Source organism: Eretmochelys imbricata, chromosome 5, assembly GCF_965152235.1.
Source record: "Eretmochelys imbricata isolate rEreImb1 chromosome 5, rEreImb1.hap1, whole genome shotgun sequence".
NCBI lineage: Eukaryota > Metazoa > Chordata > Testudines > Cheloniidae > Eretmochelys > Eretmochelys imbricata.
The window spans coordinates 98,730,592-98,757,772 of NC_135576.1; the positions used below are offsets into that span (position 1 = coordinate 98,730,592).

At 40.0% G+C, this 27,181-nt stretch overlaps 1 protein-coding gene across 6 annotated transcripts in view; it reads left to right on the plus strand.

Annotated features, from left to right (window-relative positions):
- The window catches only part of TRPM3 (transient receptor potential cation channel subfamily M member 3), a 612,909-nt gene that overhangs the window by 449,405 nt on the left and 136,323 nt on the right, over positions 1-27,181 (plus strand). For all 6 annotated transcript variants that reach the window (XM_077816402.1, XM_077816403.1, XM_077816404.1 and 3 more), the window contains exon 6: positions 8,241-8,412. In XM_077816402.1, the coding sequence (XP_077672528.1) occupies positions 8,241-8,412 (172 nt within the window). The remainder of the gene's footprint in view (positions 1-8,240; positions 8,413-27,181) is intronic.

The following is a 27,181-nucleotide window of genomic DNA, read 5'->3' on the forward strand; positions in this document are numbered from 1 at the left end:
TTCTCCTGTGAAGCTTTTGGAGGCAGTTTGGGATTGCAGGATAAGCACATAAAATGAATGTTTCTGCTAAAATGGGCAGCAGTTAAATAATTAAATAGTGTTGACATTTAAATGACATGTCCTGAGGTTTCAGACTTGACAACCTTCTGAGATGAAAGTACCTGTTCACACCCCCAAAACCATTTTTCAGCCTGTCAGCAGACTCTGTAAGGCAGCAAAGCATCAGTTTACACTTGAAAACATGAAGTTAGGACTAGAAACACATTTTTAAAAATGAAAACTGATATTCTGGAGCACAATTCTGTGGCAAATTCTGCAGTCATGATATACACAGCTCTGTATACTCTCAGGAATAATGTTGGGCTACCAGGCAACCTATCAACTTGTGTGAGGCTAGTGACAATCTTGTTCAAAATGTAATGGCAGATTCTCCTCTGGTGTGATTCTTGGTATTATTATTGTTATTTATTAATTCAGGTGTAATTCCTATTGATTTCAATGGGAGTTCTGGGTGATTAAGGAATGAATAATGACTTAAGGATTTTCCCCTTTGGCCTTGGAAGTCCATTAAAATACACATTTTAGACCAAGGAAAGTTAGTATTAAATTTGTGTATTTTAATTCAAAAATTTTATTGTATAGCTCTGGGCTTACCTATACAGGGATACTCAGGAAAATTATATGATTAACTAAAGGTCTGGATTTAAAGTGCATCAGTTGAACCGCCTTAAGCCTCTGTGTGGACACTCTTATTCAGAAGTAAAGTGGCCTTCATTTGAATTAGCTTAATTTACTGTTACTGAATAAGTGTCAACACAGGGATTTAATGTGGTTTAAACAGCGTTAACAATTAATTTGGATTTAAATTTCCCAAATATCCCTGTGTAGACAACCCCTGAATAAATTGATATCTCAACATCCTATGGTGTGGCAAAAGGAGTACCAGGAGTACATGGACTGGAATATTTTGTGGAAATTTTAATTTCACAAAACTTACTCTTTGAAGCAATTAAACTCAGAATTCAAGTTGAGCTCCGGTCCTGTTGTGCTAAATCACTGAAGTCTGGTTATAGGTTTGTAATCACATACTGTTCCATGACTGCACTGAAACACTGCTAGATGTAGGCACAGCAGGGAGGAAGAGTTCCAGCGTTCTCTCTGCATTTTCTTGCTTGTATTGGTTTCATCCAGAACCTTAATATAGTCTTTTTCTAAAAGTTTTTTTCGCCCCCATATTTAATTAATCTCTGATTTGCACTCAGCAACTGTTCTGTGGTCAGAAAAGAAGCACAGCAGAAATTCTAGAGAACACAGAGCAATTATTATTTTAGACAAGGGATGTTACCCAGTCAAGAGGAGACAATAGTGGTTGGATTTATTATTTAGTACTAACACCAGAACAGGCAAGTCCACAGTATAAACCTTAACTGAATCTAGGGCCATTCACACATGTAAGAATCATCACATGAAATAAGAAATATAACCACAAAGCTACAGTTCAAAATTCTTCACAAACAACTATAAGAATTTTTTTCTTACCAAGTATTTTATGTTCACAAACTAACCATGTTCTGAATTCTGAAACCCCAGGTGCTGAAAACAGGATGGCTGCAGCTTGCAAGCATTTTCAGTAGTATATGCTCTGCATGGGCCTGACAGTGCCAGAAATCTACTGTTTTATATTGTTCATGGCATTTAAAACAGACAGTGGCTGAACAAAACTAAAGGCTCTAAACAGATGACTACACTGTACTTGAAGTTGAATTGCACCATAAGTATTCTGTGTGATGATGCTAGAGATGAGCTGAAACTGGAACCTTTTATCCAGCCCGTAAATTTAGGTAGGTTGGATTAAATGGAAAATGAATCCAAACCATCCCTAGTTTTCATTTTACAAAAATAAATCCTGGCTCATATCTAGCTAATATCCCTGGGTTTAAGGGTTTTTAAAGACTACAATGTCACGTGAACTATTATTTTTATTTGGGTTGCTTCAGTGATGGATTCTGTTACCTCACTTCCAGTGCTTCTTTGAGAACCAGTTGGGAATCCTGCCTATGTGTGCAAGGGGAGGGAAGAGGTACCTTGCGGCTCCTTCTTGAACTGCCAGCATATTCATGCATCTCAGGGTTATACGCGGAGCCATTGGGTCAAATTCTAATCTCAGCTATGTGTGTGCAACTTCAGTGGGAGTTGTGTTGGATCTCTGAGGAAGACAATGGCGCGTTCGAGTTTGTAATCCCCAATCAGAATTTCTGTCTTCACTTGTACTTTGTGGACTATTTTCTTAATTCAAGGAGAATCATATGTTTGATAAGATTAGGAGACAGACCAAATTGCCTCTAATTTTTAATGTATTTATTTGTTTTTATTTTTATTTATTTGTAAGCTAAGGCAGCTTTAATATTCAGGAAGAGTAAATGAGATTTTGCAGTTTGTATACTAGGAACCAAAGTCAGAACATAAAAAGAGAAGAAAAATCTCATCTGTTTGCAAATTACAAACCATGTTTTTTCCCTTTCTCTGCCTTTCTGTCTCTATTTAGAAATCAAGAATATATACTTTTAAAGTAAATTATTGCAGCAGTTTTCATAACAAGAGAAAAAGGAAATAGACATTGATCAGCACGTCATTCAGAATATATTACTTTGCAATACTGTATAGTATCCATTGCCATCAAATTGTCACCTATTATCCTTTTGTTTAAGATTTTCTGGTATATTTTGTTAATATAAAAGCAAATGTCCACCAGGAATATGTTGCACCTAAGCTTGAACTTCAGTCATTGGAAAATAGATGAAAATAAGCATAGTTAAAGTCACTGAGACCTTGTTCAATATATTGGGTGAGATTTTCATCCCCACTTTGGCTCTCCTACCGAGGATAAAGGGCTGGAGCAATGTAAAGGGGGCTTTAAATTCCCGCTTTTAGCCAAGGGGAATTCCCCTAGTGCAAGACCTGAGGGAGGCTGCCTTTAGAGGACCCACTAACAAGCCCTGGCCTGACAGGCATGAGCATGAGGTAGGAGGGGCATATTAGCAGTGAGGTTACAGCAATGTAGCACTGCAGAGATTTGGGGCACTAACACACCCAGGGCTATCTAAATTACACCAGGAACTGCTCCAGCCCCCAGAGTAGCCCAGGATCAGGAGGGCGGAAAGGTGGCTTAAAGCTACCTTTCCATGCCTCCCACCCCATGCTTCACTTAGAGCTGTGCCATTAATTGTAAACTATTGAATCTCACTCATTTTATCTTGGAATGCAACAAGTTTGGGCTAGATGATATACCCTCCCCTGGTATGTGTAGATACATAATGTGCAGTGTTGTAGCCATGTCGGTTCCAGAATATTAGAGAGACAAAGTGGATGAGGGAATATCTTTTATTGGACCAACTTTTGTTTGTGAGAGAGACAAGCTTTCAAGCTACGCATCATTTTCCCATGTGAGTTCATTCAAGACAAAAACACTGTATGACCTGTGGGTGAACACTTTTCACAAAGCGATCACTCTATATCTGATCTATCAGCCCTCATTCTCAAAGGAAACCTGCACAACACTTTCAAAAGATGAGCTTGGGAGTTTAAATTCATAGCTTTGCTAGACACTAAAAGTCATGGTCTTAATAAAGACACTGGATGTATAACTAATTACTACAATCTGTAACCCACTACCCCCACTTTTGGTCCTATGACTACAGAGGTGTTAATGGGACACTTCACCTGGAATGGTCCCTTAGAATGTGTGCTAACTACTTATGCTAAACTATCTGTTTGATCTTGTATTCAGCTGTGACACCCTCAATACCTTTTCCCCACCTAAAGAAGAGCTCTGTGTGACTCAGTGGTTCTCAAACTTTTGTACTGATGACCCCTTTCATATAGCAAGCCTCTGTGTGAGACCCCCCTTATACATTAAAAACACTTTTTTACATATTTAACACCATTATAAATGCTGGCAGCAAAGCGGGGTTTGGGGTAGAGGCTGACAGCTTGTGACCCCCCATGTAATAACCTCATGACCCCCTGAGGGGTCCTAACCCCCAGTTTGAGAACGTCTGGTGTAACTCAAAAAGTATGTCTCTCACCAAGAGAAGTTGGTCCAAAAACTCAACTTAACTCTGCCATAAAGACAAAGCCTATCAAAATGTTTGATTTCATTTTCGTAATACTATCTTTTAACTTGCCCAGGAAGCATGAAGGACTGGAAAGAACAAAAGAAATGGAAATCAGTAAGGATGATAAATTTAAACTTTGTGGTCTTGATGCAGAGCTGTGCTTCCCCAAGGAATACTCGCAGAGCATGGAGTTTTGCTATCTTCATGTAGAATTTTTCTTAACCTTCAAAGAGGATTGGAGTATCACTGTGTAGTCTCTGATCTTTATTGTAACAAGAAGCATCACAGATAGTGAACAGGTTTCAGTGGGTAGCCGTGTTAGTCTGTATCAGCAAAAACAACAAGGAGTCCTTGTGGCACCTTAGAGACAAACAAATTTATTTGGGCATAAGCTTTCGTGGGCTATAATCCACTTCATCAGATGCATGGAATGAAAAATACAGTAGGCAGGTACAAATATACAGCACATGAAAAGATGGGAGTTGCCTTACCAAGTGGGGGGGTCAGTGCTAATGAGGCCAATTCAATCAGGGTAGATATGGCCCATTCCCAACAGTTGACAAAAAGGGGTGAGTATCAACAGAGGGAAAATTACTTTTTGTAGTGACCCAGCCACTCCCAGTCTTTATTCAGGCCTAATTTGATGGTGTCAAATTAATTTCACTTCTGCAGTTTCTCGTTGAAGTCTGTTTTTGAAGGTTTTTTTTGTTGAAGAATGGCCATTTTTAAGTCTGTTATTGAGTGTCCAGGGAGACTGAAATGCTTTCCTACTGGTTTTTTGAATGTTACAATTCTTGATGTCTGATTTGTGTCCATTTATTCTTTTGCATAGAGACTGTCTGGTTTGGCCAATGTACATGACGGAGGGGCATTGCTAGCACATGATGGCATATATCATATTGGTAGATGTACAGGTGGATGAGCACGTGATGGTGTGGCTGATGTGGTTAGGTCCTATGATGGTGTCCCTTGAATAGATATGTGGACAGAGTTGGCAACGGGGTTTGTTGCAGGGATTGGTTCCTGGGTTAGTGTTTCTGTTGTGTGGTGTGTAGTTGCTGGTGAGTATTTGCTTCAGGTTTGGGGGCTGTCTGTAAGCAAGGACTGGCCTGTCTCCAAAGGTCTGTGAGAGTGAGGGATCATCCTCCAGGACAGGTTGTAGATCCTTGATGATGCGCTGGAGAGGTTTTAGTTGGGGGCTGAAGGTGACGGCTAGTGGCGTTCTGTTACTTTCTTTGTTGTGCCTGTCCTGTAGGAGGTGACTTCTGGGTAGCCTTCTGGCTGTCAATTTGTTTCTTCAGGTCCCCAGGTGGGTATTGTAGTTTTCAGAATGCTTGTTAGAGATCCTGTAGGTGTTTGTCTGAGGGATTGGAGCAAATGCGGTTGTATCTTAGGGCTTGGCAGTAGACAGTGGATCGTGTGATGTGGTCTGGATGAAAGCTGGAGCCATGTAGGTAAGTATAGCCAACAGTCGGTTTCCGGTATAGGGTGGTGTTTATGTGACCATTGCTTATTTGCACTGTAGTATCCAGGAAGTGGATCTCTTGTGTGGACTGGTCCAGGCTGAGGTTGATGGTGGGGTGGAAATTGTTGAAATCCCCGTGGAATTCCTCAAGGGCCTCCTTCCCATGGAGCCAGATGATGAAGATGTTATCAATGTAGCGCAAGTAGAGTAGGGGCGCTAGGGGACGAGAGCTGAGGAAGTGTTGTTCTAAGTCAGCCATAAAAATGTTGGCATACTGTGGGGCCATGCGGGTACCCATAGCAGTGCTGTTGACTTGAAGGTATAAAATTGTCCCCAAATCTGAAATAGTTGTGGGTGAGGACAAAGTCACAAAGCTCAGCCACCAGGTCTGCCAGGATATTATCGGGGATACTGTTCCTGACGGCTTGTAGTCCATCTTTGTGTGGAATGTTGGTGTAGAGAACTTCTACATCCATAGTGGCTAGGGTGATGTTTTCTGGAACATCACCAATGGATTGTAGTTTCCTCAGGAAGTCAGTGGTGTCTCGATGATAGCTGGGAGTGCTGATAGCATAGGGCCTGAGGAGAGAGTCCACATAGCCAGATAGTGAACTAACTGCTCATGCTTTGTGCAATCTCACTGTAAGGGATCTCCTTATTTACTCTTTTCTTATTTTGATTAATATTATGATTCAAGTTCTTGTATATCCAGATCTTTTGGTTTAACAGCAGATATGAAACCAGAACATTTCCTTCTCATCTGCATCTAAGCATCTTTACTGAATCTGTTCAGTGCTATACCCAGACCACCTTTTGAACTGCAACTCATTATCCCTCTATGTCAGACCATTACTATCTGAAGATGCTTAACAGTTGCAGAAATCATTGCATCTTATTTTGAGGTGCAAAGTACAGGTCTGAGCAGCAAAATTTCATTTGCCAGTGGGCTGAATTTTTCCCCTCTTTATAATCATGCAGTAGGTAGGCAAACTTCTTGCCCATCTTCTCAGAATTACTGTACTTTCTTTGCCCTAATTTTCTGGTATATAGCTCGTGAGATGCTACTGCAAGACAGCAGATAATAGTAACCAAACTCTGTGAGGTTTCTTTGGTTTGCGGCAAAGGATGCATGGTCACTTTACTAATATAAGAAAAACTAGCTGATGAGTCTATTTTAACAAAGCATTAATATTTATTAACATTTACTCCTCTGTGGAATAAATTCTATATGACTGAGGGGATTAAAAGGAAAAAATATAAAGAAACTACAGCCAAAATCAATCTCCTATTCCAGTACAGGAAGGAACTGCACGACATTGGCAAGCCATCCTCCTGGTCTTTTCTCTCTCCCTGGCAAATGCCTAACTGAATACTGCTCTGTGTGATACTTTATAACAATTACAGAGGTTTGCAGGCTTTCATTTGTCTTCAGAGGACTAACAAAAGTACTGTAAGCACTGACATTTTAAGAACATAAAAAGAGCCCTTTGGCCAGGGACTTTCAATCAAGTACTATTCTTTATAAACCTCTACTTTTCCATCATAAATCTTTTTCAATAACAAGAGAAAGGGGGACTTCAGATTCTTTCTTAACGCTTGTCTACATGGAGAAGCTATTGCAAAATAAACTAGGGTGTGAATTTAAAATACAGTAGCTATTCTGCACGAGGTCCCCGGGTGGACAGTTCTTCTACACTGAGTGCCTTTTTGTGGATTAGCTTAATCCACTTCCAAAATGGAAATTTAACTGCAAAAAGGCACTCTTTGTGAGGAATAAGCATGCCCACTTCAGAAGCTAGTGTGGAGTAACTATTGCCTGGCTATTTCCCCAGGTAGACAAGCCCTTCGTTAATAATAGACTTTTGCTGCCCATAGGTGTCCTAGATGCAGCACAGAAAACACACTGAAGACAAGCCCTCATCCCAAGAGCTCACCAGCTATTGTTATCCACCATGTCTTACAGTATTATTTGATTGTTCCTCCTACTGCGCTGTATCATGTCATGTTAATACAGCAATAAGTCATGCCTGACAGCATTATCTTTTAAAATGATAAATAATCTACCATCAAAGTTGTATGTTATCCATTAAATTGAATTTTTTCCAAATATTTTCCTTTTTCTATACAGCTGAGTAATTGTACACATGTTTAAAGTACAGCACTAGTGGAATAACCACGTTACTTGTGGTATAATTTGCAAGATTGTATATATTAAGTATTAAGTATTATCTTTAAGTATTATCTTTGCTGATTGACCTGGGATGACATAGATTACAAGTATTATTCTTCTGAGGGTGAAATTCACCAATGTGCAGAGGCTCTAAAATTCTTTAAGGTGCCTGAAAAGTAACTGTATTCAGACTACCAGTCCCATTGAAAGAGAATATCCTAGAGTTCTTTTTAACAGTGGTAGCCTTAGTAAGTCAATATTTACCAAAAGATACCACACCATTATAAGTGCCACGTTATTTCCTATGTGATATATACATGGAAACTGCAATATCTAAAATACCATAAAGTAGTAACTATTGGCAAACAATTACTTTTTAATTGTGACCTATCTACAACTCAGCATAAATATTTTGTACCTCATGATTTACTTTAATCAGAGGGTGTTTGCTGTCTTGTCGTATTGAGCACTTTCTGTCTCTATAATGCAGGTGGTCCGACCATACCAGACAATGTCCAATCCTATGAGTAAACTGACAGTACTCAATAGTATGCACTCCCATTTTATTCTGGCTGACAATGGGACTACCGGCAAATATGGGGCAGAAGTGAAACTTCGTAGACAGCTGGAAAAGCACATCTCACTTCAGAAGATAAACACAAGTGAGTAACATCTTTTCTCTATTATTGTATAAATTACAATTATAGGAAGGACACTGAGAATCTAAGTAGTTCATCTACAAAGGGCATGGGATTTTTTAGTAACATAGTAAACATGAGTTACTGTATGTTAAAGTAAATAAAAATCACATTTTAGGTGCACAAATGTACAAGTAGTCAAATAACATAGGTTGAATTAGTTTCTGGAAGTTTATGACCATAGTGGCCAAAGCTATTAGGGTTCATTCCATGGCAAAGTTAGAATGAATCCAAAAATTTTCTGTCGTGGTACTTATATTTCTATATCCTTTAGACAACAATGCAATTCTTGCAAAGACAAAATCAAAACTAAGAAAATGTAGGAAAATGTTCCATTTAGCAAGCAGGGAAGAAAACCAGTTGAACAGCAATTGAATCCACAGCCTCTTTGCTGAGAACTTTCAACAAAGGTGCATTTTAGAGCCAACTGTGGTGGCAGCTTTTATGATATGGATACCTGAAATTGGAATGACACCACAAAACTCATTTAACCAAACAGCCATTACATTGTAATAGAGTGTGTTGAAAATTTTTTGAGGCATTGTATTTTCATTAAAAAATGGCCCATTTGTCAAAACTGAAACTGTTTGCAAAACAGAATTGGGTTCAACAAATTTCCCAACTCAAAAAAATGCCAAGAAGAAATTTCAAAATTGTCAAAATGTTTTATTTTGGAATTTTCTAAACAAAAAATTATGAAATTTAAACTGATTAGACTGAAAAAAGGTTTCAATTTCTATCTGTTTTAAAATAAGCATTTTGGTTGACGCCCCAAAAATTTAAAAATCTTTTTCATTTCATTAATATTTTTGCAATTTTGACATTTCATGGGACAGGATAACCATTTCCTGCCCAACTCTAAATAGTAGTGACTTTCATACATTATCAATTGGTGCTGAATTCAAACCAGCCACTTTGGGGTGAAGGTCTCTATATCAAGAGGTCTCTATATCCATGTTAAAGTTGAAATTCTTGTACATGTATAGGGACATTACAAACTAGATAACAAATGTTATTTAGCAGTTCAATATAGCAACTTATGGAGAATGAAGTATGCCTCGAAGCTTCCAACTTCACTGCAAGATCCAACTGTTTTCATGCAAAAAAGCCAAAATGGGAAGCATTTTCTAGATTATTGTTGTTTCCAGGCTTACGATTTTCATCCATCAGTGGGCATCTCTCTCCTTCTCAAGGGGCAGTATGTACATATCCTCAGCAAATAGGCACAACATGATCTAAACTTAAGTTAACCAGCAGCAAAGCATCATGTTCAACAATGGTACAAACAATGTAATCTGACCATATCAAGCTGTGGCATAAATAATTACTTTGAGGACTTTTGAGGAGATTCAGTCTATAGTACAACAATCACATGTTAGGGAATCTTCATGTAAAAATGACTTTATTGGAATTGTTGTTCTCTTTTCACTTAGATATTTACCTTAGCTTGTTTTAGGCAAAAGAATAAATTTACTGAAAGGCATTATTAGTATAGATGAATTAACCTTAAAAGCTTCGGCCGTTCAAGTCAGATACTTACCTGACTGTTACTAGAATCTCCTAAACTATGGAGGACCTCTCTCCTTGACCCCCCTGCTGGAGCCAGCCCATCCAAAACTATGTAACCCTTCCTCCCTCCTCTTCCATTCTTGTCCACACGTTGGCTGACCTTCCATTGTGCCCTCAACTCATCTCTCCCTATGACTATTGCCCTCAGTTGATCTTCCATTCTACCTCTACTTCATATATACACCTTCATATTCCGCTGTCTTCATATACACACGCCTTTAAAGATAAAATATAAAGATGACTTGGCCCTGGAATGTCTACTTCAACTTTCAGCTCTGACTCGTAATGCAATTCGGAGCACACTAAACTCTGCTGCCAGCCAGATTTTGCAAGGTTTCAAAGTGGAAGCGTCAGAGCCTCAAATAAAAACATTTTGGCCTCACAACATATCTTCAGTGGTAGAGGGATCCAAAAGCCAGAGGAGGTGTTGTTAAGAAGACAGAAAATTGGGAAGAACTGGTGGATGGGAAGGCTGCTTAGTGGGAGTTCACAGGTCATGGTGCAATGAAGTCTGGAAAGTTGGTGGCTTTAAAAGAGGAGATGTAGGACTTGGAAATAACCTTCAGCCAAACAAAACAAAACATAATGTACTTGAGTTTGTTTCAAAAAGAATTCTGAGGTTTGCCAAGCTTAATTATTAAGGTTACCATATGGATGAGATAAAATAAAGAACACCTGCACAATTGGGTCAGTCAAACAGATGGCTGCTCTCTGATGCCTTTCCCTTATACTTCTAGTGGAAAAAGCAGAATAGTGGACATCCTTGCTGCTTGCCCCAGAATCCATAGTGGCACTGCTATGAAGGGACTTAAATCTGAACCAGTGTGTGCGCAATTGTGCACGTATGTCCATATTTACAGTTTTAAATAATCAGCAGCCTGAAGTGGAAAATGCTCCTTGACAGTATCAAGCTCCAATCCTCAGAGACAGAAAAGTCAGAAAAAGGCATGTTTTTGACCTAATCTCAAATCCAAAGAGCAAAGGGCAAGGCAACAGCACAGATTCAGGAACTAATGAACAGTTGGCAAGCCGTCTCATCCACAGATAGCAGGATTGTCGTTTTATTCAAAACGTGTTATAAAAACTCTTGATCTTTCCCATCCCATACGAGATCTACATTCTGCTTTTTTAAAAATCATTTTTACCTTGATTCTAGGTCATTTTTCAATGTATTGAACAGTATTTTAGAGGCTCAGTATTGTAGACCCCATCCAAACAAAGGCTTTTAGGTTGCATGACCTCCGAAATTAGCTGAAAACTAGATCATAAACAAATATATTAGCCAAGTCAAAGGAGAGTAGAAATGAGTCATCTTATTCAAATGTAAGAATAGAGAAGGCCTCTAAGGGTGCCAGATAATTCTGAAAATATAAACTAGTTCTCTCATTAAAGTAACATTATTCTTGATCACTCATCAGTGGCTAATATGCCTGAATTGAATGTAAAGCACTGTGCTTCGTTTGGGTTCTGCATAAATGTATGAAGCACAATTAAGGAAATATCCTCAAGGAATATTTTCTTTGGAAATCAGTCATTAGTACTGTTCCTGAGATTTAGAAAGCCTTGTCCACCACCCCAACCTTTCCCTCACCCCACTTCTTACCTCTCTCATTGCCTCAATTCTGGATTTCAGTATTTGGCTCCATTAATGGTTTAAAAATTAGAATAATATTTTCAGACATGGGGAAAGTTATCCAAAGTTGGTGTCAGTTGTTCTGCAGCTTATGGCCCAGCACTCAGGATCATATACTAGCTATGTCAAAGTGAATTATGCATGGAGTCAGAGATCAATATATGAGCCTGAAAATGTGCTTATCTTCCCCCTCCTCCCTCCCCTTCCCCCCCCCCATGGTGAAAAAATAATTTAAACATAGCCAAGTTACCTGATTCTGCACTGAGCAGATCCCTGAGGACAGTTGTCACTGGAGTCAATCAAAGTGGAGGCTACTGATCACCATTCCATACCTGAGAGCTGTGGAGCTCTTTCAGGAGGGAGACAAAGGGAATAGAACTGTGCCTTTATTGTTTTGGGGGAAAGTTGGCGGGATCGGTTGGACAGAAGGTGAGGAGGGGAGCTGTCTTCCTTCCTTTTGTCCATGCATTCCCCAGTTACTGGGAATAGGTTATTTTCATTCCTGCGAGGTCCCATCTTCTCACAGACACATCCATTTTTGAAGCTTCCATCTAGGAACTCTCTCTCTTGGGACATGCTGAGGTACTGCATCTCCCCAGCTTCCAGTCAGTTGGAGAAGACCGACCCCACTTCCATCTCTGTGCAGAGTTGGGAGGATATTGTGTATATTCATGGTTTCCTTGACCTCATCCTTGATTGTATATAGGTTGGTGATCACTCCACTCCTTAACCAGAGGAAAAGGGTTAAGACTGAGTTTGACCACTGCATGGCGGCCCCTGTGCAGAATTCTCTCCTCAGATTGAGTAGGTCTCTCTGAGCCCCCTGTTAAACTTATAACCTATTCATACAGCATTACAAAGACAATTTGTCACAAAATAGAAGAGATGACTTATACCCAGTTTAAATGCAGAATAGAAACAGTATTTTTCCATTATATTTTAAGAACATTTTATAAATGGATTGTAAAATTATATTAATAGCTTCCATGAGAAATGTTTAGAGACCAAAGTTTCCCTACTCAAAGGGTAAAAGGCTTCATGGACCTATAACTAGAGTTATCTTCGAGTTAACGTATCTTCGAGCTGTGATGCTATGAGTAGACTATTTCTATAATAGAGCAGGCATTTAGGTTCCTTAACAGCCAGAACTAACACAGGCAAGTCAGAAAATTTCTAATTCAGTGGTGTTATCCCTCACCACTACTACTTAACTGATTTCTGGTTCAGTGCTTCTAAAAATGCACTTAATGCTGAAATATCGCCCATTACAGTGTATGCATCACAGATGTTATCTAACTAAATCAAAATACTGCAAGTTTTGACTCTGAACATTTGGATAACCTATAGCGTGGGGGTTATTGCCAAGAGATAACATGGTACTGCTGCAGTTACATTATGGCAAGCTAAATAGAAATGCTTGAGTTCCACTCCTTTGAAAATCAAGCCAGTGACTCAGGTGTGAAAATAAGGATTTAGGTGCTTAAAATACGCTGAGAAATATGGCTAAGTCCACTATTCAACAGGTTGGAATTACACAGGCACTGGTACCTGAAATATATATCACTACAGTGTGGAAGCTATCTTGATTACTACTCTTCTGAAATTCTCATGCATGCCTCCGTCTCCTCTTGGCTACTGTAATTCCATTTTTAAAATCCATCTAAATCTAAACTTTCAATGCTTCCTTTTGTTCATATGGAGGGTCACATCAGCCCCATCTTCCAAAATTTTAATAATTTCTTAACCATTTCAGAATCCATTACAAAATTTTCCCTCTAGTCTTCAATATCCTTTGTGGATTTTCTTTCCTTGTCTCTCCCTCACTTTGTTTCTCTCTCCAGCCCATCCCTCTCCAAATACCAGACCCACTCTTCTTTCACATTTTCCTGTAGACGATATAGCCTTATAGCAAACAGACCTTCACCTTTGGAAATTGTCTCGCTGTGTCTTGACGTAGGTTCCGTTCCTGGTTCTGTCACAGACTTCATGTGTGGCCATTGGCAAGTCACTTAACCTCTCCATTCTTTAATTTCCCTATATGTAAAATTTGAATAATAATACTAATCCAAAGGAGTGTTTTGAGGCTTAATATGTCAATGTTTACAAAATACTTTGAGGTATTTGGATAGAAGACAAAGAAGTGCCAGATATTAACTTCTTATTATACATCAAGATCCACGTCTTCCCTGGTGTATGATCCAACTTCCTCTTTGCTTAAGACAATAAAATCTCAGTAACTGAGCCCATTCTGCTTTTCCCATGCTTAGTTATTCTCCCCAACACTTGGGCATTTTACCTCTCCTCATCTTTGTCCTTCAACTTGTGTAGAAGCTACTGTACCTCTGTGATATGTTATAATCTGCTGTGAATAGTTGGCTTGTTTATATGTATTTGGCTGCGGAATGTTGTGTGACATTTTAATGATGCTATCCAGAATAGTTTGTGTTGCATGAGAGAACATGGATCATGTCTGAATGGTGGAGAGAAGTAAGTTTCAAAGGTGCCAGTTTAAAAAAACAAATCAGTTGAAACAGATGGGTTAATTCTCTTTTCCTTCTCCCCCCCCCCCCCATGTGATTTTGTTAACAAGCATCAGATTAGAGATTGGTAAAAATTACATGATCCTGCAGAAGTAAGAGCACAGCCAGGCCTTTGTTCCTGTGCTGGGAAAATATTAAGGGACAGCCTGGAAAGAGAGCTCAGTCCATCATCTGACTCAAATGAACAGACAGTGGAGTGCAGTGAAGCATCTAATTACTTAAAACAGCCTATTGCAAATTATCCAATTATAACATTCCCGGACATTAATGAAGCATTTCTATTAAATACTGATGTGTCAGATATTACTGATGGTGCATTACTACCTCAAGTTTCAAAATGGCATTGGAAATCTAGCTGCATTTATCAGTCATGCCTGAAAATTACTAAGTAGTGGTTGTAGACCTAAAAAAAAAGTTGTCACCCACAGTGCATTAAAAATGTCAGGCACTAAATTATTCACATTTGCTATCGTCACAAATAATAAGTTTTCTATTGGTTTGCGATTACTACAAGTCTAACACAATGCAACTGGTAGGTGTTGTCCATAGACTGTTCAGGCTTTGTTGGGGAAAAAATCATCCCAATTGGTTGTCACTCTTTAGTGTACACATGTTGTTACAGAAAGAAGTTCTCTGGCTAAGTAAAAGAACGCTTCAGTAATCCTCCATATTTTAAATAAATGTTACCCAATATTTACAAAGTCTCCTGCCAGATATTCCTAGCTCTTTTTCCACCTCGTATCTTTCTTGGCATATTTATTATTTGTAATCACTATTGTTGTGATCTTATTGGTTACTTAAGTCATGAGGTATTGCTATTGCTCCCTAGTTGGGTGGCTCTCAAACCCATCAAGAGTTTTCAAGATGGCTGTCGATCACCTCAAAATTGTATACAGTACTTTTCCTGTCCTTGAATGTTCTTGTGGGAAGGAAAGGGGAAAATTCACTTGTACAAGGGCCTGATCCTCAGACAGTGTAAATATGGGGCAGAACTCCAGAAAATCTGTCCTACAGATATTTATGGGAAATGAATAAAAGGTGTTGTGACTACAGTAGGAGCAAAATTTCAGTTTTTATTTGAATGGATGTGCTTAAATACTTTGTCACCAGCTCTAGTTAATATTCTTATTAACTGATACCCTCCCCTGGGTTTCAGAACCTGGAAACATAGCACAGAAAAATGTATGTTTAATTATAGAATATCCTCACATACACAAGTATTCCAGCAAGCAGACAATTATTGTCCATGCTTTGAACATGTTCACATATATTTGCTTCTGGTAAGAAACTCAATATGGCAAGTATGGTGACAAGCCCATATACAATACCATTCTTACCAGCTATATTTCTTTTTACAGTTAATATTTTTAAAATCTAAAAGGAACCCTTAGAAGCAGAAAGGGCGTATAGATTTATGGAGCATGTCTTCATTTTGTATCCGTACCTATGAGAACTGAATAGTCACTTCATCCTATCTTTTGTTTCCTGTGAGTGTAGTGTCTTATTTGGAAGCAAGAAAAAACTCCACATGAGCAGAGCATACATGGCAGCTACAGCCATGGATAGTGTGTGTTAAAGATCAGATCATTCAGGCATTTTGAGATGCAGTTTGCTATCCAATTCCACAGGTTGTGCTCAACAAAAGGGAAATGAGCATTTTCAATACCAAGTAATTGGGTTTTTATAATTGGAAAAGGCAAGTAAATATAACAAATACTCCAGCGCTGCATGAAAGCACCAACTCTGCCAATTTTGTGCTCTGTTCTATCACCAAATGTTTGGACTTAATTCCCAGGGAACATTTTTTATTTAGTTTTGCATTCAGTGTGCTTTATCAGAGGGATAATTGACCCTCATGGTTGCGATAAGTGCAGAAAAAGGGGCTTGTAAGACATTTGTAAACCTGATTTGTGGCCCTAAAGACTCTCCATTAGCTTTGGAAATAGATTTAAAAATCTTTGCTTACATTTACTTCATTTCCCTTTTCAGTATAAAGTATAACTTTGGAGTGGGGGGGCTTCACCTTCAAAAGAGATGAAGAAGAAAAGGATATATAAATAAGTATAAAGCCTGGGCCCTAATCTGGTCATAATAGATAAAACAAACAAAGAAAGCCACACATGCAGTTTTTTTTTATTAAAGTTCTTTTCTTTCAGTAAGAGTAGCTATTCTGTTTCTCTTCAGGAAAAGCTGATAGAGCATTTTATATCTGCTGGGAAAATAGATTTTTTTTAAAAACCAAAAAGTTGAGCTCTGTTTAAAGTTTTTTTATTTCTCTAGAAGTCTGTGAAATACAATAAAAATAAGGAACCAAAGAAGCCAGTTAATACACTGGAAGATGTATTTGAAACATTTGCATTAAGGTAGTGGAAATAAAATCAAAGCATGCTATATTCTGTGTGGGTTTTCCTAAAATCAGTTAGAATGTTTTAGTTAATACATTTGTATAGCAACTTTCACAAACCTAAATGTGCTTTGTGGAATTGGACAAAATGTTTCTGTTTTCAAAACCAGAATAGAGCAGTAGAATGGAAGAAGTCTAATTGTGTGTGGTAGGTCCTTTAGCCATTTTCCCCAAGCAGGCAGGCCAACTCAGGAGACTTTGGAGAACATGGTCTGCAGTGCACTTAATTGTTGCACCAATTTCAGTATATGTGCAAAGGAGGCTGGGTCACACTCCTGAGCCAGCAGACCAGATCCTCTAAAGGAAGTAGGGCCCCAGCGAGTACGCTCGATGTTCTCCCAGCTTGGTGTTCAATGTAAAAGATAGGACAGGTTCCTAGCCAAGTGTTGCACTGTGGAGTTGCTAGGCATCATTGCCCCCATTTTTACAGAGGGTGAAAATGAAACAGAGAGATTAAATGACTTGTCCAAGTTCACGTGACAAATCATTGTCAGAATGAATGGAACCCCCAGGTCTCTTGAGTTCCAGTCTTGTGGTATAGCTACTGCACCATGGTGGCTCCTTTTAAAACTTGGCTGTTTTCAGATATTGTTGCTTTTGTAACACAGGCATAAGCATCTCTTCAGGCTAGAGATGGCAACAAAATACAATCCAAATCTGAACTTTTCCTGAGAATAGGGTTGTTCCAATCCAGCTTTTATTTTGTTGCCTTATAAGATAGGGGTCAGACACAACATTCAGCTCCAATTCACAGTTTGAAGGTGTTCAGCTCCAAAGTTTTGATCTGTATCTTTACTTCATACTATCAATGAGCTAAGTAACAAGGACTGTGTTAGAGTGTTAAGCAAGGGCATCAGTCTTTCTTGTTTAATAATTTATTCTGTATGTAGTAGGGTAGTTTATTCCTCAACAGGCAGACTGACGGAACTAAACAGCAAGGCTGGGGTGGTTCTGGTTGTGTGGAGAAGGGAATTCCGACAATGTAACATGTCTACAGTATCTATTCATGTGACCCGTGGACTTCCCTTTGTCATCCTATGCCTGAGAATATATGAAGGGGGCTGGGAAGGCAAAGGGACGTTCAACTGTCATCACTGGCATCTTTTTTGACCATTGTACCATCATCAAATGCATTGGAATGCTCATTTACGTCAGATTTTCCTTTCACATTCTGTGCAGCTCTTGATGCATTTCCATATGTGTGTAGTTAGAGGTACACACAGATTTATTTTTAACAGATGGACCAACTGTAAATTGGAGCTGTCTGAAATGTTCCCAACAAAACTCAGAACCATCTGAAATTGCCTGGTTTCAAGTTTCATTACAGCCTGGAAGCTCGAGCCATGGTCATCAGAGAATTCACCATGGTTTGTGAATCCGGCAGTGGGAACTGATGACATATGAGAGAGGGTAGAGAAAATGGATTTGGAAAGGTGTATTCACTTAGTGTGCAATGCCAGGTAAAGATCATAGTGTATGCCAGTCAAAAGAGGGCAGGCATTGTCTACCATAATTACCCAGAGAAGCATTCATCAGAACGTGGTTTCAACTTTGAGCAGAGACAGCCTGATTTATAGTTTTGACAGAGTGTACAAAATGTGTAGTTGTGCATAATTTGGTTATGAAACAGGAGGAACTAAGTAATTTCAACTCTGTTGCTTTGAAATTTCAGGTTTGCTCAAAGTAACCTAATTAGTGGGCTACATTCTGTGACGGGGTTCGGTGTTAGAAGAACTATTGAGGGAAAACTAACTTGAATTTTGCTCTAAAGTGGGAGTGAACATTCTTATGTTAATGAAAGGTATAGTCTTTGTCAAGCTTCTGTCAAAGTTCTGTCTCCTGAGCTCACAAATCTTCCCCTTTTGGTCAATAATTTAATTGTTCTGGTGGAAGGTGATGGTAGCAGAAGGAGAGGCAATCTCTCAGGCTACTAGAGCCTATCCCATGGAGGGCTTTAAATATTGAGGGAGATCTTGAAACTGGGCTCTGTATTCATTGGACAGCCAGTGCAGAAAGCAGAGCACTGGGCTGGAGCACTCACAGTGACCTTTGTTACTAAGCAGATTGACTATGTTTTATGTGTTTTTTCAGGATGTGAGACTTCATTCTTGAAAGACATAATGAGCTGTAGTATTCAAGCCTGGAAGTCATGGACGGTTGATCATTGTGGCCAGATCTGTGTCTCATAGGAGGGGATACAATCTCCCTACTATTTGTAGATGAAAGTGGACTTTCTTTGTTGTCATAGGTATTTGGACTTCCAGTAGCCGTGAAGTGTCCTAAAGGAATTTAAGGTTACAGACCAACTTGACAATCTGAAGGGCAAATGCCCTCATTGTGGAAGCTGTTATGGAGGGACTTGTTCAACAACTTGGTTCCTTCTTCCCACCAGCGTTACCACTGACTTTCCTGGGTTCAGCTCTAGGCAGTTGCTCTGCATCTAGGTCATAATCTGAATTGAGCATTGAGAAAGCTTGGGAAATGCTGTTTAACGTTGACATAAAGGTGTGTGTTATCTGTATGCTTCTGGCACCACGACCCATGTGGTCCAAAATAGCTTCATATAGCCATTGCATAGTATCAGGCAGAGGATTGAGACTTGAGGGTTTCTAGAGGGCTCCAAAGATGGAAAAATGGTTTCCTATAATAACCTTTTAGATTTAATGAAGGACCTAAGCCATTTCAGGGTTTTCTCCTTGCAGCCTCTTTGAGGTGGTACAGGAATATCTGGTGGTAAGTGGATCAAACAACACTGTGGCCCAACAGGATGAGTGTGGATGCATTTGCTTTTTCTGTGGACTGGTTTCTGTCTAAATCTGTTGCTCTGTTTAAGAGTACTGTGAGAATATCTTTTTGCCATAGTCTCTCTCTAGAGAAAGAGGGAAAGGAGTTCATAATGTGTTGCTGCAGGGCAAAGGAGTTCAGAAAGTGAAAATTCCTGTCTCAGGCTTTTTGATTTCATGTTAGGTGTGGACTTTTGTTTCATATGATATAAATTCTGCCCCAAGGCACACAAGAACATTTTTACCTGTTTATTGTTTCTGTTAAAGTACCTCTCACTGTGGTATATGAGTACTGCACAAAATTAAAGAGCACAAATGCCCAGAACAAAAGCAGTGGTTTCAGAAGTCACAAAACACATTGATGCAGTCTGTTTGTGTGAGCCTATTGAAGCATGCTGCTGAATATTGTACTAGTGTAACACTGACAGACCCTGGTTGTCAGCGGGTGAACCAGGGATCTCTGGAGCTTAGTGCATGAGCCACTACAGCATGAGCTAAAAGCCATACGCTGTTAGCTAAGGCTGTAGAGCAGACTCATTATTCTCTCTGTCTCTCTCTCTCAGTGGTCTCAGCTCCACTAGATGGGACAGGACACCACACCCAGGAGGTGTGTGGGTTACACTAGCTCCAGTGCTTTTACAGTGGTTGCATCCAATCCCCACTAATAAAGTAATTCAGGCCTAGTGGTTGGCCTACACTGGGAAAACATTATTACATCTGCTAACTAGAGCTGTACAAATACCTGCTGTTACAATTCACAGGGATTAACTAGAGCATTCAGATCGTATAAATCTTTCACCTTTTACCAAACATTTCAGTTTGGGTTCCCATGGGTCCCATAGCCCCAAAGTTCTACCTTGAGTTTCAGGCTAGAAAAATCCCAAAATCCTAGTGTGACCAAGTTATGTTTGAGCTCAGACCAGGTTTGATCAAAAGCCAGTCCATAATTGTAAAAGCTTTGAAAAATGGGTGAACTTTTTGATGAACCTTGATTGATCTTTCCTATTGACAGCTAAGGGGGATTCTCCTTTAGTGCAAATGGGAAGGGGCCACTGGAGCAAAAGGTCCTGAATTCTAACCTTCTGTGTTGGATAAATGCTTTATGACTGACAAACATAATGGCTATATGAATGCAGAAATAGATTTGTTATTCTAACACATATAAAATCACCGCTAAGATAAAGACCCAGATATGTTTTTAAAAGAGAAGTCATTCTGGCATTTGCACATGCAAATTGCAACTGCCATGCACATTTTTATGATATTATATTTATTTATTTCACTTTTAAAGAAAATATGTACCCGCCTTATAATCTGGGTACTTTTAAATACATTACAGACTTACAAAAAATTAACCTAAAACAACCAACCTAAAAACCTAATACTTATTCTCCACAGTCCGCCAAATCAAATGTGGATATCCAAAGATGCATTTGTAATGCAGTTACTACAACTGCATGAACCCAATTTGTTTATTTATGGAGGGAGAGATTAAAATAAATGTCTCCTCCTAAACGTCACCTAATCTAGCATCAAATTGTTTACTATGTTATATTGCTGTATTTATGTCATTTCCCCTTCTGAGCCTCAGTAAACATTTATAACAGTGGTTTATTGATGACTCATGTCGTTATGTAGAACCGCCATTTTCAGAGGGTAGTATTCTGTTTTATAAGAAAAAAATAGTATATGTTAAAAACAAACTCAGTTCTGCTTGTTGTCCGTCTCTGCGTATTGCCTGGGGACTATACAAACCTGTTGTCAACTGCAGACTAAGCTGCAGACAACATTGCAATTAGCTTGCTCTACAGAGCAATATAGGTACTTGCTGCATACCTGAGAATTTGGGTATGTTAAGAAGGCAGGAAGCAGCCGTACTAAGATTGGTCTGAAATGACTCTCTGGTGGCACAGGAGAGTACATTCTCCCTGAGCTATGGGTATCAAAGTTCTGGAACAGTATGTGCAAAGGCAACTTCTGCATAGATTAACAGATAGACATTTAAGTGAAATCAGCAATCTAGTGAATAGGTGATGCATCTGAAGAAGTGGGTTTTTTACCCATGAAAGCTTGTGCCCAAATAACTCTGTTAGTCTTTAAGGTGCCACCAGATTCCCTGTTGTTTTTCTAGTGAACAGGAGCAGCTAACAGGAGTTTTGCCAGGGAATTTACAGGGGAAGTGTGGGGGGTGGGGCTACATACACTTAACATTCCTTAAACTTGTTTAACGTTAAACCAAAAAACACCCCCTGATAAAAACAAAACAACAACAAAGGAACGAGCTGCAGGAGTAAAAAGAGAATGCAGGCAGAAGTCCTGCAACAGAGTGGGGGCTACTCAGTTTATTGCACCCAATGCAGTATGTATGGTTACCTGCCCTTTGGGCAGGTGGCATATGTGTGCATTTGATGCAAGGAGCTCCTGGCCCTCAAAGACTGTGTATGGGCTTTGGAGACCGGGTGGCTGAGCTGGAGGAGCTAAGGGAGACACAGAGGTACAGAGATGAGACTTTCAGGGCACAGTAGAACAGTCCCACCCCTGGACTGACAGCCTCTGTGCTGTTAAGGAGGATGAAAGTTTCAGGGAAGGAGAACATCCAACTGGAGCAGAGAGAAACAATCCCATAGTTGGACCCTCATTCCAGATGATGATGTGGTATCTTCTCGCACTGAGGATATCTCTCCGTGGGAGGGAACTCCAGTTATTAGGAAGAAACAGGTATCAGTGATTGGTGATTTGAGCATTAGAAACATAGATAGCTGGGTATGCGATGACCGGAAGATCCTCATGGTCACATGCCTGCCTGGTGCAATGGCTGCGGATCTCTCGAGACATCTAGATAGACTTACGTGTAGTGCTGGGGAGGAGCCGGTGGTCATGGTACATGTAGGTACCTTTAATGTTGCATAATGAAAGCAAAGAAAGCCTATTCAAAAATTTGTAAAGCAAGTGGATTAGATATTTAGTGCCAGATTTAGAGGCCTCAGGCTCCACTTGTGCGTGCTCTTTAAAAAGTCTAAAACCTGGGAGCATATTAGCTTTTCTACTTGTAAAAATCATTAGGGCCAATGGATTTTGCAGGTAGAAATGCTACTACTTACTTACATGGTCCCAAGTGTTATACTGTTAAAGGGTTAATTTAAATGTTAGTGTGCATACAACTGTTCGTACCTGGACAGTGCAGGCAAAAGTATGTGTCTGCACCATTTTGTGCATACACAGGGAGAGACTGGGTAGAGAGTCCCGACTGAAAAGGTACCCCTTAGTATCCTTTAAAGTACATTTGTAGAGTGAGTTTTCTTAAAATCAAAGATTGATTTAACTGAAATATTTTCCTTTTACATAAAGTTTTATACAATGAGGTTCTTTGTTTAATGAACTCATTTATTCCAGAATTTCCTACCTTCCTATGCTACTTTTACAGAGAATATTTAAGGTTGTTCCATCTAATAGTGAAATGTAACTCACCAGGATTTTTCAGGTTTCAGAGTAACAGCCGTGTTAGTCTGTATTCGCAAAAAGAAAAGGAGTACTTGTGGCACCTTAGAGACTAACCAATTTATTTGAGCATGAGCTTTCGTGAGCTACAGCTCACTTCATCAGATGCATACCGTGGAAACTGCAGCAGACTTTATATATACACAGAGAATATGAAACAATACCTCCTCCCACCCCACTGTCCTGCTGGTAATAGCTTATCTAAAGTAATCTTCAGGTTAGGCCATTTCCAGCACAAATCCAGGTTTTCTCACCCTCCACCCCCCCACACAAATTCACTCTTCTGCTGGTGATAGCCCATCCAAAGTGACAACTCTTTACACAATGTGCATGATAATGAAGTTAGGCCATTTCCTGCACAAATCCAGGTTCTCTCACTCCCTCACCCCCCTCCAAAAACCCACCCCCATACACACACAAACTCACTCTCCTGCTGGTAATAGCTCATCCAAACTGACCACTCTCCAAGTTTAAATCCAAGTTAAACCAGAACATCTGGGAGATGGGGGTAGGAAAAAACAAGAGGAAATAGGCTACCTTGCATAATGACTTAGCCACTCCCAGTCTCTATTTAAGCCTAAATTAATAGTATCCAATTTGCAAATGAATTCCAATTCAGCAGTTTCTCGCTGGAGTCTGGATCTGAAGTTTTCAATAATATTAAGGAAACTTATTTTGGGACTTTAAGAACATAACAACAGCCATACTGGGTCAGACCAAAGGTCTATCTAGCCCAGTATCCTGTCTTCCAACAGTGGCCAATGACAGGTGCCCCAGAGGGAATGAACAGAACAGGTAATCATCAAGAGATCCATCCCCTGTCACCCATTCCCAGCTTCTGACAGAGGCGAGGGACACCATCCCTGCCCAACCTGGCGAATAGCCATTGATGGACCTATCCTCCATGAATGTATCTGGTTGTTGTTTTTTAATCCTGTTATAGTCTTGTCTTTCACAACATCCTCTGGCAAGGAGTTCCACAGGTTGACTGCGTTGTGTGAAAAATACTTCCTTTTGTTTGTTTTAAACCGGCTGCCTATTAATTTCATTTGGTGAGCCCTAGATCTTGTGTTATGAGAAGGAGTAAATAACACTTCCTTATTTACTTTCTCCACACCAGTCATGATTTTATAGACCTCCATCGTATCCCCCCTTAGTCGTCTCTTTTCCAAGCAGAAAAATCCCAGTCTTATTAGTCTCTCCTTATATGGAAGCCGTTTCATACCTCCAGTCATTTTTGTTGCCCTTTTCTGAACTTTTTCCAATTCCAATATAACTTTTTTTTTTTAGATGGGGCTACCACATCTGCATGCAGTATTCAAGATGTAGTCGTACCATGGATTTATATAGAGGCAATATGATATTTTCTGTATATGGAAGCCATTCCATACCGCCAATCATTTTTGTTGCCCTCTTCTGAACTTTTTCCAATTCCAATATATCTTTTTTTGAGATGGGGCGACCACATCTGCATGCAGTATTCAAGATGTGGTCATGCCATGGATTTATATAGAGGAAATATATTTTCTGTCTTATTCTCTATCTCTTTCTTAATGATTCCCAACATTCTGTTCACTTTTTTGACTGCTGCTGCACATTGAGTGGATGTTTTCAGAGAACTGTCCACAATGACTCAAAGATCTCTTTCTTGAGTAGTAACAGCTAATTTAGAGCTCCTCATTTTATACGTGTAGTTGGAATTATGTTTTCCAATATGCATTACTTTGCATTTATCAACAAGGAATTTCATCTGCCATTTTGTTGCCCAGTCACCCAGTTTTGAGCGATCCTTTTGTAGTTCTTCAGTCTGCCTGGGACTTAACTATCTTGAGTAGTTTTGTATTGTCTGCAAATTTTGCCACCTCACTATTTACCCCTTTTTTCATTAAATATTAGATACCACCTCCTTTCTCCTGCCTTTTGTTGGCTGAATATAAGAAGATAAGAATGGCCATTTCAGATCAGACCAATGGTCCATCTGGCCCAGTATCCTGTCATCTGACAATGACCAATGCCAGATGCTTCAGAGGTAGTGAAAAGAACGGCAATTATTGAGTGAGCCACCTCCTGTCATGCAGTCCCAGGTTCTAGCAGTCAGAGGTTTAGAGACACCCAGAGCATGGGGTTGCATTAGGATTGCCAGGTGTCCAGTTTTCAGTGTTAACCAGGCCTCTAAAAGTCCAGTTGGCTGCAGCAGCTGGCTCCTCATGGCTCCCAGAAGCAGCGGCATGTCCCTCTGGCTCCTTGGCGCAAATGTGGCCAGTGCATGGAGACCCCTGGCCACCCCTGCGGCTAGGAGTTAGCGGGACAAGACGGCCACTTCTGGGAACTGCATGAGGTAAGCACTGCCCAGAGCCTGCGCCCCTCACCCGCTCCTGCACCCCAACCCTTTGCCCCAGCCGTAAGCCCCCTCCCGCACCCAAACTCCCCCCCCCAGCCCACACCCCCTCCTACACCCTAACCCCCTGTCCCAACCCTGAGCCTCCTTCCGTACTCTGAACCCCTTGGCCCCAGCCCAGAGTCCCCTCCTGCACCCCAAACCCCTCATCCCTGACCCTACCCCAAAGCTCACACCCCCAGCCAGAGCCCTTACCCCCTCCAGCAGCCCAACCCCCAGCCCAGTGAAAATGAGCAAGTGAGCGAGGGTGGGGGACAGTGAGCAACAGAGGGAGGGGGATGGAGTGAGTAGGGGCGGGGCCTCAGAGAAGGGGTGGGGCAGAGGTGGACCTCAGGGAAGGGGCAGGGCAGGGGTATTAAGTTTTTTGCAGGCAGAAAGTTGGCAACCCTAGGTTGCATCCCTGATCATCTTGGCTAATAGCCATTGATAGACCTCTCCATGAACTAATTCTTTTTTTAATCCAGTTTTAGTTTTGGGTTTCACAATATCCCCTGGTAATGAGTTCTGCAGTTTGACTAGATGTTGTGAGAAGAAGTACTTCATTATGTTTGTTCTAAATCTGCTGCCTATTAATTTCATTGGGGGACCCCTGGTTCTTGTGTTATGTGACGGGGTAAATAACACTTTTTCTCCACACCATTCATGATTTTACAGACATCTATCATATCTCCCTTCAGTCATCTTTTTTCCAAGCTTAGCAGTCTGAGTCTTTTTAATCTCTCTCTTCATATGGAAGCTGTTCCATTCCCCTAATTATTTTTGTTGCCCTTCTCTGTACTTTCTCAGATTCTAATGTATCAATTTTTAAGATGGGACAACCAGAACTGCATGCAGTATTCAAGGTGTGGGTGTAGAATGGATTTACATGTATATAGTTGCGTTATAATACTTTCTATCTCATTACCAATCCCTTTCCTAATGCTTCCTAACATTCTATTAGTTTTTTTACTGAATTGGAAGCATAATTAGACCTGCCAGTAATCCCCATTGTGATGAACTCAGTGATTGTTCAGAATATTGACTATTTAGGCTATGAACATAAGAACATAAGAATGGCCATGCTGGGTAAGACCAAAGGTCAGTCCAGCCCAGTATCCTGTCTACCGACAGTGGCTAATGCCAGATGCCCCAGAGGGAGTGAACTTAACAGGTAATGATCTAGTGATCTCTCTCCTGCCATCCATCTCCACCCTCTGACAAACACAAGCTAGGGACACCATTCCTTACCCATCCCGGCTAATAGCCATTAATGGATTTAACCTCCATGAATTTAACCAGTTCTCTGCAGATACTGCTAGATGGGAAAGTAACTATGACATCTCTTTCTTCAAAGAAGAGTCTTTAAGAATTCAGAGGCACACAAGAAGAGAAGAATTTGTTGAAAAGAGTGCTTGTTGGAAAATGGTGAAAAAAGATATTTTGTTGAAATTTTGAATTATCCAGAAAGTTTCAACCAGCTCTGAGGTGGCTGCAAAGCACCAAAATGAGTTTAAAAAAAATATTTTGCTGAAAATTCAAAATGCATTTACCAACTCTATCTGAAACCAAGGAAGACAGATATTCATGACACAGGAGATAACCCCCCCAAACCTGATAAACTCAATCTCAAAATAATTCACGAACACCAAAACAAACAAAAAAATACTGATCTTGGAAGTGAAAGGCTCTCTTTACATTATGATCTCAGTGTTTCCTCTAAAAGTTCTGTGCCAGTATTGGAGGATCAAGTAATAGGGTGCCCACCCACAAAGGCTTGCACTTAGATTGAAGCTTAAATTGTTCAATTTCCAATTCAAGTCCTTTTCAATAAACCCACGACCATCTACACAAAGCTGAACACAATGTGTCCTGCAAAGTCCATATTAATCGTTCTATTAGTAACACAACTCCCAAGACAACTGTAATCTG